The sequence below is a fragment of the Mustelus asterias genome, chromosome 1, assembly GCF_964213995.1.
Source record: "Mustelus asterias chromosome 1, sMusAst1.hap1.1, whole genome shotgun sequence".
NCBI lineage: Eukaryota > Metazoa > Chordata > Chondrichthyes > Carcharhiniformes > Triakidae > Mustelus > Mustelus asterias.
In genome coordinates, this window is record NC_135801.1 from 116,750,795 (window position 1) to 116,767,205 (window position 16,411).

Sequence of the window (16,411 nt, forward strand, 5' to 3'; positions counted from 1 at the left end):
GCCTGGTAGGTTTCTCATTTATTTAACAGTTAACTTGTTCCAATGAGAACAAACCAAGTTTCTCCAACCTCTCCTCATAGCTAATGCCTTCCATACCAGGCAACATCCTGGTAAATCTTTCTGTACCCTCTCCAAAGCCTCCACATCTTTCTGGTAGTGTGGCGACCAGAATTGAACACTATTTTCCAAGTGCGGCCTAACTAAGGTTCTATAAAGCTGCAACATGACTTGCCAATTTTTAAACTCAGTGCCCCACCCGATTAAGGCAAGCACGCCGTATGCCTTCTTGACTACCTTCTCCACCTGCATTGCCACTTTCAGTGACCTGTGTACCTGTACACCCAGATCCCTCTGCCTCTCGATACTCTTAAGGGTTCTGCCATTTACTGTATATTGCCTATCTGTATTAGATGTTCCAAAATGCATTACCTCACATTTGTCTGGATTAAACTCCATCTGCCATCTTTCTGCCCGAGCTCCAACCGATCTATATCCTGCTGTATGCTCTGATGGTCCTCATCGCTATCCGCAAATCCACCAACCTTTGTGTCGTCCGCAAACTTACTAATCAAACCAGTTACATTTTCCTCCAAATCATTTATTTATATTACAAACAGCAAATGTCCCAGCACTGATCCCTGAGGAATGCCACTAATCACAGCCCTCCATTCAGAAATGCACCCTTCCAGTGCTACCCTCTGTCTTCTTTGACCGAGTAAGAAGTTTAACAACACCAGGTTAAAGTCCAACAGGTTTATTTGGTAGCAAAAGCCACACAAGCTTCTTTGACCGAGCCAGTTTTGTATTCACCTTGCCAGCTCACCTCTGATCTCATGCAACTTCACCTTCTGCACCAGTCTGCCATGAGGGACCTTGTCAAAGGCCTTACTGAAGTCCATGTAGACAACATCCACTGCCCTACCCTCATCAATCATCTTCGTCACTTCCTCGAAAAACCTCCCCTTCACAAAACCATGTTGCCTCTCACTAATACGACCACTCATTTCCATGTGGGAATAAATCCTGTCTTGAAGAATCCTCTCCAATAATTTCCCTACCACTGATGTAAGGCTCACCGGCCTGTAATTACCTGGATTATTCTTGCTACCCTTCTTAAACAAAGGAACAACATTGGCTATTCCCCAATTCTCTGGTACCTCCCCTGTAGTCATGATGTGGAGATGCCGGCGTTGGACTGGGGTAAACACAGTAAGAAGTTTAACAACACCAGGTTAAAGTCCAACAGGTTTATTTGGTAGCAAAAGCCACACTAGCTTTCGGTGCCTTAAGCTCCTTCTTCAGGTGAGTGGGAATTCTGTTCACAAACAGGGCATATAAAGACACAAACTCAATTTACAGAATAATGGTTAGAATGCGAATACTTACAGCTAATCAAGTCTTTAAGGTTCAAACAATGTGAGTGGAGAGAGCATTAAGACAGGTTAAAGAGATGTGTATTGTCTCCAGACAGGACAGCCAGTGAGATTCTGCAAGTCCAGGCAAGCTGTGGGGATTACAAATAGTGTGACAATATCCTGGTTGAGGCCGACCTCATGTGTGCGGAACTTGGCTATCAGTTTCTGCTCAGCGACTCTGTGTCGTGAAGTCCGCCTTGGAGAACACGTACCCGAATATCAGAGGCCGAATGCCCGTGACCGCTGAAGTGCTCCCCAACAGGAAGAGAACAGTCTTGCCGGGTGATTGTCGAGCGGTGTTCATTCATCCATTGTCGCAGCGTCTGCATGGTTTCCCCAATGTACCATGCCTTGGGACATCCTTTCCTGCAGCGTATCAGGTAGACAACGTTGGCCGAGTTGCAAGAGTATGTACCGTGTATCTGGTGGATGGCGTTCTCACGTGAGATGATGGCATCTGTGTCGATGACCCGGCACGTCTTGCACAGGTTGCTGTGGCAGGGTTGTGTGGTGTCGTGGTCACTGTTCTCCTGAAGGCTGGGTAGTTTGCTGCGGACAATGGTCTGTTTGAGATTTTGCGGTTGTTTGAAGGCAAGAAGTGGGGGTGTGGGGATGGCCTTGGCGAGATGTTTGTCTTCATCAATGACATGTTGAAGGCTCCGGAGGAGATGCCATAGCTTCTCCGCTCCGGTGAAGCACTGGACGACGAAGGGTACTCTGTCCACTGTGTCCCGTGTTTGTCTTCTGAGGAGGTCGGTGCGGTTTTTCGCTGTGGCGCATCGGAACTGTCGATCGATGAGTCGAGCACCATATCCTGTTCTTATGAGGGCATCTTTCAGCGTCTGGAGGTGTCTGTTGCGATCCTCCTCATCCAAGCAGATCCTGTGTATACGGAGGGCTTGTCCGTAGGGGATGGCTTCTTTAACGTGTTTAGGGTGGAAGCTGGAGAGGTGGAGCATCATGAGGTTATCCATGGACTTGCGGTATAGTGAGGTGCTGAGGTGACCGTCCTTAATGGAGATGCGTGTGTCCAAGAATGCAACCGATTCCGGAGAGTAGTCCATGGTGAGTCTGATGATGGGATGGAACTTGTTGATGTCATCATATAGTTGTGAATGCCTCCTTCCAATTTACGCCTCTAATCTCCTGCCTGATGGCTTCATATTTCCCCTTACTCCAGATAAACACTTTCCTAGCTTGCCTGACCCTATCTCTTTCCAATGCAAGCGTAAAGGAGATAGAGTTATGATCATTATCCCCAAGATGCTCCCCCACTGAGAAGATCCGACACCTGTCCCGGCTCATTAGCCAGTACCAGATCGAAATTAGCCTCTCCTCTTGTAGGCTTATCCACATGCTGTGTCAGGAAACCCTCCTGAACACACCTAACAAACTCCTCCCCATCCAAACCCCTTACCCTGGAGATATTCTAATCGAAGTTTGGGAAATTAAAGTCTCCCATCACGAAACCCTGTTATTCCTACATCTCTCCAGGATCTGTTTCCCTATCTGCTCCGCAACATCCCTGTTATTATTGGGCGGCCTATAGAAAACACCCAGCAAAGTTATCGACCCCTTCCCACTCCGAACTTCCACCCACAGAGACTCCATAGACAATCCCTCCACGGCTTTCACCTTCTCTACAGCTGTGACACTATCCCTGATCAGCAGTGCCACTCCGCCCCCTCATTTGCCTCCCTCTTTGTCCTTTCTGAAACATCTGAAACCCGGCACCTGAAGTATCCAGTCCTGTCCCTGTTCCCAAGTCTCCGTAATGGCCACCACATCACATTTCCAAGCATCAATCCACACTCTAAGCTCATCCACTTTATTCACTACACTCCTGGCGTTAAAATAGACACATCTCAAACCTTTGGTCTGAGCTCTCCCCTTCTCCATCACCTGTCTATTCTCCCTCTTACACTGTGTACAATCCTTCTCTATTTGTGGGCTAACCTCCTCGCCCTCAGTCACCTGATCACGATTCCCTCCCCCCAACCTTTCTAGTTTAAAGTCTCCTCAGTAGCCTTAGCCAACCTTCCTGCCAGGATATTGGTCCCCCTGGGATTCAAGTGCCACCCATCTTTTTTGTACAGGTCACACCTTCCCCTAAAGAGGTCCCAATGATCCAGGAACCTGAATCCCTGCCCCCCCGCTCCAGTCCCTCAGTCACGCATTCATCCTCCACCTCACTCCATTCCTGCTCTCACTTTCCCGTGGCACAGGCAGCAATCCTGAGATTACGACCTTTGCATTCCTCCTTCCCAACTGTCTACCTAACTCCCTATATTCTCTTTTCATGACCCCTTCCTACCTATGTCAGTGGTACCAATATGTACCATGACCTCTGGCTCCTCTCCCTCCCACCTCAGGATATCTGGGACGCGATCAGAGACATTCCGGATCCCAGCACCAGGGAGGCAGACCACCATCCGAGACTCCCGTCTGCCTCCGCAAAAACGCCTGTCCGACCCCCTTACTGTTGAGTCCCCGATTAATACTGCCTTCCTCCTCTTTTCCTTAGTCCTCTGAGTTACAGGGCCGGACTCTGCTCCAGAGACACGGCCACTGCTGCTTTCCCCAGGTGGGCTGTCCCCCCCAGCAGTACTCAGACAGGAGTACTTATTGTGAAGGGGCACATCCACTGGGGTGCTCTCTATCACCCGAGCTTTCCCCTTCCTGGATGTTACCCACTTGTCTGCCTCCCGTGGCCTTGGTGTGACCACCTGCTGATAGCTCCTGTCTATCGCCTCCTCATTTTCCCTAACCAGACGAAGATCCTCGAGCTGCAGTTCCAGTTCTCTAACATGGTCCCTTAGGAACCACAGTTCGACACACCCATCACAGATATGGACGTCAGGGAGGCCAGGAGCCTCCAGGACCTCCCACATCCTACATTGGGAACAACAGACTGGCCTCACACTCATAATTTCCCTACTTATTTCAAGGAACACAGAGAAACATACTTAAGAATTGAACTTACCCCGCCTTGCCCTTTCTGCCTACGCCCTTAGAGCCAAAGCCCTTCGGCTCTCACTCTGCTCCCTTCTCAATCCACTGCCCGCTAACGACGCTGCCCGCTGAATAGTGCGGCCTGCTTTTAAACCTCCCGCACGCTGAAGAAAAATTTGACCCTTCCCAGAACACCCAGCGGCCTACTTCCGGGTTAGAGTTCAAAGTTTTTTTTTAAAGAAACACCCGCGAAAAAGTAATTTAAACTAATTTAAAAGTATTATTTTTCAATTAAAAAGTATTATTTTTCAATTAAAAAGATAGTGGAAGCGGATACGGTAGTGACTTTTAAGGGCGTCTTGACAAATACATGAATAGGATGGGAATAGAGGGACATGGTACCCGAAAGGGTAGGGGGTTTTAGTTAAGTCCGGCAGCATAGTTTGCCGAAGAGGGCCAAAGAGCCTGTTCCTGTGCTGTAATTTTCTTTGTTATTTGTTCTTTGTTCTATGTAGGGGTGGGTTTGAAGTCTTCAACTCAGTCCTTTGTCTGAACTCAGCTGCTCATCTTAAATGCTGTAAACTACAGGGCTATGGGCTGTGTGCAGGAAGATGGGATTAGACAGGGTGCCTGGGTATCTTCAGACTGGCATGGACAAGATGGGCCAAATAGCCTCCTTCATTGCTGTAACGTTTCTATGGTTCTATGTTTCAGGATGTTGTGACTGCTGACAGTGCCTTATTAAAAAAACTGAATTTCCACTTCATACTTTTCTTACCTCAAAGCCTTATTCTTCCTGTTAAGAGGCCCCTTCGGACCCTCACAAGCACCTGAGCATTCTTACTGGGGTAAACATGGGAATAATTGTCTCTGTGGGACACATCCTCTGATAAGGAGGAGAGGAGGATGAGGAGGAGGAGATTGAGGGGGAGAGGAAGAAGGTAAATAATGCACTGCTGGTGCATGAAAGTGGCAGAGCTTCCAGACCAAGAACGTGATGAAGCCATCATGAATCATCAACAGAGGCACAGAACAGAGGCAGCCCCTCAAGTATACAGGTAGAGACCGAGCTACCGTCAAAAGACTAAGATATAATGCCAGAGGAGCCTCAGGCTCTCAAGATCCACAGTCACCTCTCTTTGTGATGTGCTAGCAGGGGAATCCCATCCGACCTGTACTGGTGTCACCTGTATCTGTAAAGGTGACTCTTGTGCTGAATTTCTTTGCAACACAATCCTTTCAGTCTACATGTGAAGATTTTAGTGGCATTCTGCAGCCTGCTGCACACCACCATATCAAGGTCTTCACAGATGCAATGTTCAGAAGGACAGATAGTTACATTTTGTTCTCAATGGACCATCGCAGTCAACTTGAAAGAGCCAGAGGCTTTGCGATGATGGCAGGTTTCCAGCGGGTCTCGAGAGTGATTGACTGTATGAACATCACTATAAAAACTCCAGCTGGCCAACCCTGCACATTTATCAACAGGAAGGGCATTCACTCCTTGAGCATCCTTTTGGTTTGTGACTATAATCGATGAATTAGAATCATAGAATAGAATCCTACAGTGCAGAAGGAGGCCATTCGGCCCATTGAGTCTGCACCGACCACAATCCCACCTAGGCCCTATCCCTTTAACCCCACATATTTACCCCTATGCATCCCAGGGCACTAAGGGGCAATTTAACATGGCCAGTGCACCTAACCTGAACATCTTTGGACTGTGGGAGGAAACTGGAGCACCTGGAGGAAACCCATGCAGACACAGGGAGAATGTGCAAACTCCACTCAGACAATGACCCAAGCCAGGAATCGAACACAGGTCCCTGGAGCTGTGAGGCAGCAGTGCTAATCACTGTGCCACCGTGCCACCCAAAATTGATTATGCAGGTATGGACAAGATATCCGGGCAGCGACCATGATTTGTGCATTTTGTGTAACTCTCAGGTGCCAGACCTATTCATTTGACTTGATTCCCTGGATGGTTGGCTTCTAAGTGACAAGAATTAACCCATCAAGAGATGGATCATGACTCCAGTGAGGGCCCTCAGAACAGATTTGGTGAGGAGCTACAGCAACAGCCATGAAAACACTAGGGCCATCATAGAGCAGATGTTTGGGCTGCTGAAGATGAGGTTCAGATGCCTTGACAGATCAGGAGGAGCTTTGCAATACATTCCATCGTGTGTGTCACTCATGGTCACAGCATGCTGCACCATCCATACCCTCGCCATTCAGAGAGGGGTTGCCTGTGAGGAAGAGGGAGAGTCAGATAGTGACATTCATTTGAGGGTGAGAGGGAAGATGAGGTGAGGGAACTCCCCGAAATTGAGTCCATAAAAGTTGAAAAGAATTCACAGCCTCTAGTTTGGTGATTCAGTTGACTTTAAAATTTCTGTTTGCTGAACATGCAGAAAAAGTCAAACCAAAGCAGAAAAGCACCTAACGCTTGCAGGTTAGGTGGAAAGAGAGAGGATAGATCTCCCTCTGCTTCTCAGCTGCTTATCTTCAAATCTGCTTAGAAAATCTACTTAAAAGGGTAGCTTATTATGTCTCTACCCTCTCCAACTGACCAATAATTCAAAATGATTGCATATTCCAATTGTAGCTTGATCAGATCAGGTCAGGAAATTCCCCCTTTTAGCCAGGGTCCCATTGTTCAATTGATTAGGCTTGATGGTTTGTATCCACCCAGTTCAGTATCAGGGTTTTGTGTTAATGGAATAGGAAATATGGTTCATTCACATTCCTCTGAGGGGTTTTTGTAGATCTGCCATATCCATCTCAATGAGGTTAGAATCTGAAATCCAGTAATGCAAATTAGGGGACCATCTTGGCTGTGAATTCAAATCACTTCAGCCTGTTTTTAAAAAAAGCCTGTTTCTTAAAAGTTCCAACCATATTTCCAGCCAGTGCATTAAAAATTGTTGCTTTGTATAAAGCATATATCCATGACAATAAAAAGACTAACAGCAAGGAGACATTGAGTGGATATATCAAGGTTTTATAAGCTGAGCAAAGTTCAATGTGCAGGCAATAGAAGTTGCTATGAGTCATTTTCAAATCAGTAACCGTGGTACTAATAAAAATTCTCACCTTTCTCAGGTGACCTGGATTTCCACCTTCTTGTAATACTCATTATCTGAAACAAATAATTTGATGTTGATTGTTTGTGTGATGAGAAAGCTTATTGAAAACAAAAGGAACTGTAAACTTTTTGCACTGTAGAATGCTTCTAATCCCACATTGCTCTTTCTGTTATAACTGCCCTTGCTCTTTGTTGAACAATTCTCAGTTGAGCATTTCTCTTGAGATTGGTTCTTCACAGTTGAAAGCTCCAATATGCTGAGCATCCAGTGAGTCAGAAAATCTAGAATTTCTCCTCTTGGGTAGGAGAAAATACATCCTTTTTTTCTCAACAATGTTATTGATTTATAATGTTCGATAAATTGTTATCATGTCTTTCTCATCAATGTGGCTGCATATATATTTCTACCTATGATACATAAAATAAATGTGCCGTCCAACAATAGGTGCAGCCAAAACACTTTTTTCCATTAATAGAGGGGTCAATAACCAGGGGGCATAAAAGAGGTAGAAGACTAAGAGGGAAGCTGAGGAGAAACTTCTTCACTCGGAGGGTGGTGGGAGTCTGGAACTCACTGTCTGAAAGGGTAAAATGTAAGAAGTATTTAGATATTCACTTGCCATAACCTTTCGGGCTGTAGGCCGAGCACTGGAAAGTGGGATTAGTGTAGTCAGATCTTTGTTGACCAGCATGGACGCGATAGGCTGAATGGCCGCCTTCTGTGCCGCAAACGTCAATGAATGTATAATATTTTTATGGGGAGGGGGGTGGCAGAGGAAGATGGTTAGATTAAGTGTATGTTTCCCCACTGTATAGCATGATACTTTAATGGTTCTATGAGTGAAAACAATGTGCAAAGGTCAAAGGTCTCACTTAGAAATCAGAATAAAAACAGGATAATCAGCGTATACTGCGTTTTTATTCAGATGAGTTCTTATTGCTTTTATGAATTAACACCAAGCAATTTGAAAAGCTTGAGAAAACAAAATTAGTTTTACATTTTGTTCTATTTCTTAGCGCCAGTTGGCAAAAAATATTAAATTTGGCCAGCCCCCGCTGACTCTTACTGGGAAAAGAATGGAAGATACCGGAAAGAATTCAGAGGTCGATGCGTTTCTCCAAAGTCCATTGGAACAATCCGTTCTGCAGGAAACCCAATTACCAGGTTCAACACTCAAGGTGAGTGTCCAGTTATCACTAGATTTTGGTCTGTTGACCTAACAATTTGCATGAAGTAGATTCAGACACTCATTTTCAAAGGTAGGCCTGGACAGTTGGGCAGATGCTGCATCATTCTCATTTGACCCACAGCCTCATTTTCACAACATCACGGGACTGATAAAGTGTTGGCAGATGCATCATAGAACATAGAAACCCTACAGAAAGTACAGAAAGAGGCCATTCGGCCCATTGAGTCTGCACCGACCACAATCCCACCCAGGCCTTACCCTCATATCCCTACATATTTTACCCGCTAATCCCTCTAATCTACGCATCCCAGGACACTAAGGGGCAATTTTAGCACGGCCAATCAACCTAACCCACACAACTTTGGACTGTGGGAGGAAACCGGAGCACCCGGAGGAAACCCACGCAGACATGAGGAGAATGTGCAAACTCCACACAGACAGGGACCCAAGCCGGGAATCGAACCCAGGTCCCTGGAGCTGTGAAGCAGCAGTGCTAACCACTGTGCTACCGTCCCGCCCATCATTAAAAACCTACAAAAATCTGTTGAAATTAGGGAGCTTTCCATGATGTAATTGGAGCAGTGAAGCAATACTCGAAAGATACATCTTGTGGAAAGAGGAATCTCAGTGAATGATATTTACAGCCCTGGACAGATAACAAAATCAGGCCCTTCATGTGAAATAGTTGGTGACATTTTTCCATTTGTTTACAAACACATGGTAAAACTGTATTTTTGTTTATTATAAATGGCTTCACCGCATTTTCATAGAGACAAAACCCCTTACATGATTGGGCAATGGCATTGCAAAGTCATTGGCCAGGATTTTCCACTCCCATTAGCATTACGCAGGTTCAATGATAGGAGCGGAAAATATCGCAAGATCAAAGTCGTGTTTTACGTCAGCATGAAAGCTTGCCACGATTGACCCTTCCCCCATCAGAGGCGGGCTGCATTTCCCACCGTGCAATTTCCGGAACCTCATTTGAATACATTTGCATCTCATTAGTAGGCCCATACACCGGAATCATAATGCTCATGAAAAAACCCACCCATGGCAGCATGCTGTCAGAGCAGCACAAATCATGACTGGTTTCAAAATCCTTGACATGTTTCAGGATCCACAGCATCTGCAGGGTTGGTGCTTTGGGGACAAGGCCTACCCATTAAGGAGGTGACTGGTGATGCCTGCACGGAGGCCACAAGAGTGCAACTGAGACAAGATACAATGGGGCTCATGCTGCAACTTGCATTTTGGTGGAGCAGAGACCATAGGGATGCTGAAGATGAGGTTCCGGTGGCTAGACCATTCTGGTGGAGCCCTACAATACAATCCCCTCAGGATGTCACACACCATGGTCACCTGCTGTGCCCCACACAACCTGGCACTGCAACATGGGGAGGAACTACCCGAGAAGGAGATGGAGGAGTAGCACGTTTCCTTTGATGAGAAGGATGTTGAAGGGGACAAGACTGAGGAAGTCCTTGAGGGGAGGATGTTGGTCATGGCCAGACAAGACAGACAAGTTCGGGACATGCTCATTGCTGTTAGAGTGTGAGGAGGACATCCAGTGAGGACATCCTATTATCTTCACTTGGTTTCTGTGATCATTGCACTCCCATTTGACTGATGGCAAAAGTTAAAGTTTATTTATTAATCGCAAATAAGGCTTACATTAACACTGCAATGAAGTTACTGTGAAATTCCCCTAGTTGCCACACTCCGACATCTGTTAGGGTCAATGCACCTAACAGCACGTCTTTCAGACTGTGGGAGGAAACCAGAACACCCAAAGGGAACCCACTCAGACACGGGGAGAACATGCAAACTCCACACAGACAGTGACCAAAGCCGGGAATAGAACCCAGGTCCCTGGCGCTGTGAGACAGCAGTGCTAACCACTGTGCCACTGCAATACACACTCTCTGTGATAAGGCTCCTGTCACGTGGAAACAGGAGTTTCCTATGGTCCCTACATTGCAGGATGATGATGACGACTTGTAGTGGGGACAGTGCATAGATCCTCACAGAGCTTCAGTGAATGTCTGACTGTCTGGCTGAAAGCAGCTCACTTGCTCCCAATGACCAGGGTCATATCATGGTGATGCAGAAGCGAAATTTTATTCTCTCCTGATTTAATATTAGTCTTCGTGAGTTATACCTTTAATGTTTAGTGTCACTGGAGGCTGAGGCATGTGGGATAGGGGGGCTAGCTGCACCACAAAAGGTGCAGAGAGTGCACACTGACAGTGACTGGAATGAATGACATTAGCCCTATATAATATGGGAGACATCCTCATTCCCTCATTCGGGCATGACTGACGTGTTCAGTCACTGTGAAGGGACGCCACCAATGTATTGGGAACCTTGTTGAAAGCACATGGAGGGAGTCCAGGACTAGAGCAGCATGGTGGGAGATCCCACCCAGGCTCACCCTCCTGCACCATCCCCGCAACCCAGCACATCCACTTAACCTACACACTAAGGGGCAACTTAGCATGGCCAATCCACCTAACTTGCACAGCTTTGGACTGTGAGAGGAAACTGGAGCATCCGGAGGAAACCCACGCAGACAGAGAGAGAACGTGCGAACTCCACACAGAATGAAATTGAAACTGGGTCCCTGGTGCTGTGAAACAGCAGTGTTAACCACTGTGCCCTCATGCTGCTCCTACCCATCTTCATCTCATCAGAATATTTAGCAACCAAACTTTCAGTTTCTTCATCCAAGTCATTTATATAAATTGCAAAAAGTTGAGGCCCCAGCACTGATCCCTGCGGCGCACCATTTGTTACATCTTACCAACCAGAAAAATATCCAGTTATGCATACCCCGTTTCCACTTAGCTAACCAATCTTCTGTCCATGCCAGTGTGTTACCCTCTACATCCTACGCTTTATTTTCTGACAATAACCTTTGTTGTAGCACTTTATCTGAAAATCTAACTACAGTACATCCATTGAGATTCCCCTTGATTCACAGCATGGGCCCGATTGTACCATCAAGTTGCACCTGTTTTTGGGCGCGGAAAGTTGGTAAAGTCGGGCGTGAGGCGAGTAATACGATCCGCGCCCGCCTCCGCGCTTGTTCCCCCTTTACCAAGGCTGGAAAATGGACACAATCGGGACTGTGTCCGAAACGGGCGCGACGCCATTTAAATTAATTTGCATGCATTTGAATTGACTTAATGAGCTGCATGCCCAACCTTACCGGCACATCCCCCTTTACCACCATGTTCGCCCATCCAGAATCAGCACAAAACAGACGTGCTCCACAAAAGTCTGATTCGGGCGCTTGAGTTAGTGAGGAGGTAAGTGCCTAGCATCCGACGGCTCTCTGCTTGAAATCAGTTTGGGGGGGGGGGGGGGGGGTGTCCACTGCCACTCTGCCGAAGATCAGTGGGGGGAAAGGGGGGTCTGCTGCTTGCGATCGGTGGGGGAGGGGGGAAGGGGGTCCACTGCCACTCTGCCTGTGGTCAGTGAAGGGGAAGGCAGATCTGCTGCCACTCTGACTGAGATCAGTGGGGGGGAAGGGGGGGTCCAGTGCCACTCTGCGTGTGATCGTTGGGGGGGAAGGGAGGAGTGGCCCGTGATCAGTCTGGGTGGCGGGGGGTGCGGGGATAATGGGCGTCAGTAATGTTGTGGGGGTGGGGCAATGTCTGTGGGGGGGCCAGGGGAGGCATTATCCGGCCCAGGAGGGATGTGGCAGGGGAGCGGCACTCTACCTGTTTTTTCTGCGCATGCGCAGTTGGAGGCGCCGATCGGAGTTGCAGGGTTTCGGGTGCATTAAGCCCCGCCCACAGACTTGTACAGCGCGATTCAGAATCGCTGATATTTTTGCAGGCAGAGTGAGAATGGGTCTAAAAGTCGAATCTGAAACACTCCCAGTTTCAAGTCCGCCCAGCACTTAGAATCAAAATGGTAAAAAGGGCGTCGTGTGTTACTTATTCAAAGAACTTCAATAAATTGGTTAAACATGATTTCTGTTTCACAAAACCATGTTAACTCTGCCTGATTACCCTGAATTTTTACAAGTGTCCTGCAATAACATCTTTAATAATAGCTTCTAACATCTTCTTTTAACTTGAGGAAAGATTGGACAGGCTAAGCCTGTATTCATTGGAATTTAAAATGAGAGGTGATTCTATTGAAACATAAGATTCTAAGGGGATTTGACAGAGTAAATGCTGAAAGAATGCTTTCCCTTGTGGGAGAGAATAGAACAAGGGGACACATTTTAAATTAAGGAGTCTCCCATTTAAGACAAAGATGGTGAAAACATTTTCTCTCAGAAGATTGTGAATCTTTGGAACTCTCTTACACAGAAAGCAGTGGAAGCAAGGTCAATGAATATTTTTAAGATAGAGGTAGATAGATTATTGACTAACAAGGGAGTCAAAGTTATCGGGGGGGTAGGTAGAATGTGGAGATGAGGCCATAATCAGAACAACCATGATCTTATTGAATGGCAGAGCTGGTGTGGTTGCAGTGGTGATGGCCGACTCCTGTTCCTTAATCATATGTTCAGATTAACTGTCATACTGTTCAAGCATCCATTAGAAATTAATGTCATTATACCATTTACATTTTTTGTAATTAATCCTAATTCCATTTCTGTCATTCAATGATTTTTGAATGTATGGAATGATAGGGAAATGAGGTGAATTGAATATTGCTGCACAATTTAAAATCTAGCCTTATTGATGAAATTAGAATTTATTTCAAAAGTGCAATGAACATTTTATTACATTGTTTAATATCACCATTTTCCATTTGGATTCGAGCAGCTTTCACACTGTTTTCGATTTTATCTTCTGTAATTATTTTCACTTTTATAACCATCCGTATTTTTTAATCCATCCTTCCATTTCATTTGCCGTTCTCCAGCCCAATGACCCATCCAACCGACTAAGTTCCTTGTGTTTAGGTGGAACAGGAAGTGAAGCAGAAGAACAGGTAACAAAGTTTGACATCACCTAGATAATGGTTGACCAGTTTATTTATATCTTGGAAGCTGGGAAATAAATGTGAAAATAGAGAGGGTTGGTAAAACTGCAATCATTTTGTAATACCTATAAATTTGGCTATCTAATATTTCAGTTAGAAGAAGTATAGCTGTTTCATAAAAATCTAGTACTGTGCACCAGTACTTAAGCATAAACAACAAGTGCTGGAACAAGTCAAACACAGTGGCCTGGATTTTCGTTCCCGAGTCGGGTAGCGGGAATCGGGAAATTTCCCAGTTCATCACATCTGCCTCAATAGAAAGTGCCCTAAAATGGCAGGATCTTCGTTCCAGGAATGCTGGTGCAGGATGGAGTTATAGTATAAGGGTGTTCAGCATAGCAAGGATTAAGGTGGAACTGGGGAAACATTACCACCCACATTATGATGTGGAGAGTCACATGATAGTACAGTGGTAGTCTGGTAGAAGCAACCATGAAGAATAGCACTGAGTCATGAGATATGTCTGAAGTTATGTGTTCTCAATATGTTCAGCCACACAAGTCTCAAGACCTCTTTATGAGATTACTACAAACAGCCCGCACAATGAACCTTCCCAGGCACAGATTGGAGGTGGCACAGGGACTGCTGAGTGCCCAGCAGCTGTTTAAAAGACTCTGAAGAAGAGACATTGGGGCTGGGATTCTCCCATCCCGCCCACTACTGGAATTCTAGCGGGCTGGGGGGCGGACCATGCAATGTTCCATTGAACTCGGGCAGGAATCTCCGGTTTTCAGGCGAGCGTGACCGGAGAATCCCGCCATGGACTTGAAACGTTAACTCTGTTTCTCTCACCACAAAGATGCTGCCAGACCTGCTGAACTTTTCCAGCATTTTCTGTTTTTATTTCATATTTCCAGCAACTGCAGTATTTTGCTTTTATTTTAGGTTCTCTGGGACTTTGAGAGAAGTAACACATTAACATTTCAGGTAGAAACTTGTATGAGAAAAGCTCTAGTGTCTTCTGACTTTGTTTGACATCTCCAGCATTTATAGTAGCTTCTTTTTCATTTTAATTTAAGCAACACTTTCTTCTCTTAATGTAATTTGTAACTCTTTATATATTTAAAATCTAAGATGTCTGTAATGACTATAACTGTTGTTTTATAGGCTACGCCTGTTCGATCTTCATGGCCCACCAGTCCCCTCACTCGAGTGAGTTCTGTTGGGACTATTGAATCAATTAACCTTGATGCTGTTCCACAGTCTATGAGCCGCCTGGACAACACTGCTGCAAAACATAAACTCTCTGTCAAGCCAAGAAATCAGAGAATCTCAAAGAAACCTGGGAGACTTGCACGGGTAAATCGACTGTTCAGTTTATTGTGAGAATTTCGTATGTTTTTATCTTTCAGGTTAGGAGAGTTTGCAGTAACGCGTGTTGTCCAATATCAGTAAGGTGCCAATTATTTATTTTATGATACACACAGAACAGAAAGTGATCATTTTGGCATGTGTCTCTACTGGCTCTATGTCAGTATAATCCAAAGCTCATCCCACTGCTGACCTTAGATCAGAGTCCTATAATTTTCTCTGATTCACATGTTTATCCCATGTCCCTTAAAGCAATTGTTTCTGCCTCAACCTTTCCCAGTGGGAAAAAATTCCACTCTCCAAATGCTCCGCATAAAGAAATGTCACCTCATCCATCTCCTTATCCTCTTGTTGTTAATTTAAAATGAATGATCCATTGTCAATAATGCTAACCAGAGGAAGTAATCTTTCCCTCTTTACTCTATAAGTAATTTAAGTAATTTAAAGTAATCTTAGTACAAGTAATTTAAAATAATCATAATTTTAGAAACCTTTATTACATTACTTCTTAGCCTTTTAGCTCTCACATCTGTACTCATTAGTTTCTCATTTCTGGTGAATTTATATAGTATGTGCTCTGAGGTTTTATTGTCTTCTCTATAATGCACACTAAAATTGCATGAGTTATGGCCTAACCACTGTTTGTATATTTATCATTACTTCCTTATTTTTTAAATTTGCACTCCTAATTTTTCCTCCAAAAGCATTACCACATTAAACTGCATTGATCTGTGTTTGCCCATTGAAATATCATTTGGCTGAACAAAGTAGAATAATCAAATCTGGATGAAGCAATGGATTTATCAGCTCACACTCCAGTTGCAATGATCACAAGGCATCTGTTTTCTGCTTCTTTTGAGAGTATCAACCTCATTTTTACTCGATCCTGCATGTTGTCTGTTTAACATATTCTAACCATAGTGAGCAGGTTGACAGGTGACTGCTTTCAAGCCTCTAACCATTGGACAGATCTGTCGCTAAATTATTATTGTTGCTCAAGGAAGTGGGAAACTATCAGACAGGTGCAGCGGGAGTATTCTTTTGAGGCTGAGACTGGGGTATCTGATATTTAAATTGTTATTACAGGTAGGTGCAAATGGCAGCATGGTGGCACAGTGGTTATCACCGCTGCCTCACAGCGCCGGAGATCCGGGTTCAATTCCCGACTTGGGTCACTGTGTGGAGTCTGCACATTCTCCCCGTGTCTGCGTGGGTTTTCTCCAGGTGCTCCAGTTTCCTCCCACGGTTCAAAAGACGTGCTAGTTAGGTGTATTGGCCATGCTAAATTCTCCCTCAGTGTACCCGAACAGGCGCCAGATTGTGGCAACTAGGGTTTTTCACAGTAACTCATTGCAGTGTTAATGTAAGCCTACTTGTGACACGAATAAATAAACTTTAAAAAAAAAATGATATAGAAGTTTTTGAAATGAACTAACATCTTTGTAACT

The 16,411-nt window shown here is 45.2% G+C and overlaps 1 protein-coding gene across 1 annotated transcript in view; it reads left to right on the forward strand.

Annotated features, from left to right (window-relative positions):
* The window catches only part of cracd (capping protein inhibiting regulator of actin dynamics), an 82,119-nt gene that overhangs the window by 17,503 nt on the left and 48,205 nt on the right, over positions 1-16,411 (forward strand). The window contains exons 3-5 of the mRNA XM_078238952.1: positions 8,473-8,634; positions 13,533-13,601; positions 14,760-14,951. Of these exons, the coding sequence (XP_078095078.1) occupies positions 8,473-8,634; positions 13,533-13,601; positions 14,760-14,951 (423 nt within the window). The remainder of the gene's footprint in view (positions 1-8,472; positions 8,635-13,532; positions 13,602-14,759; positions 14,952-16,411) is intronic.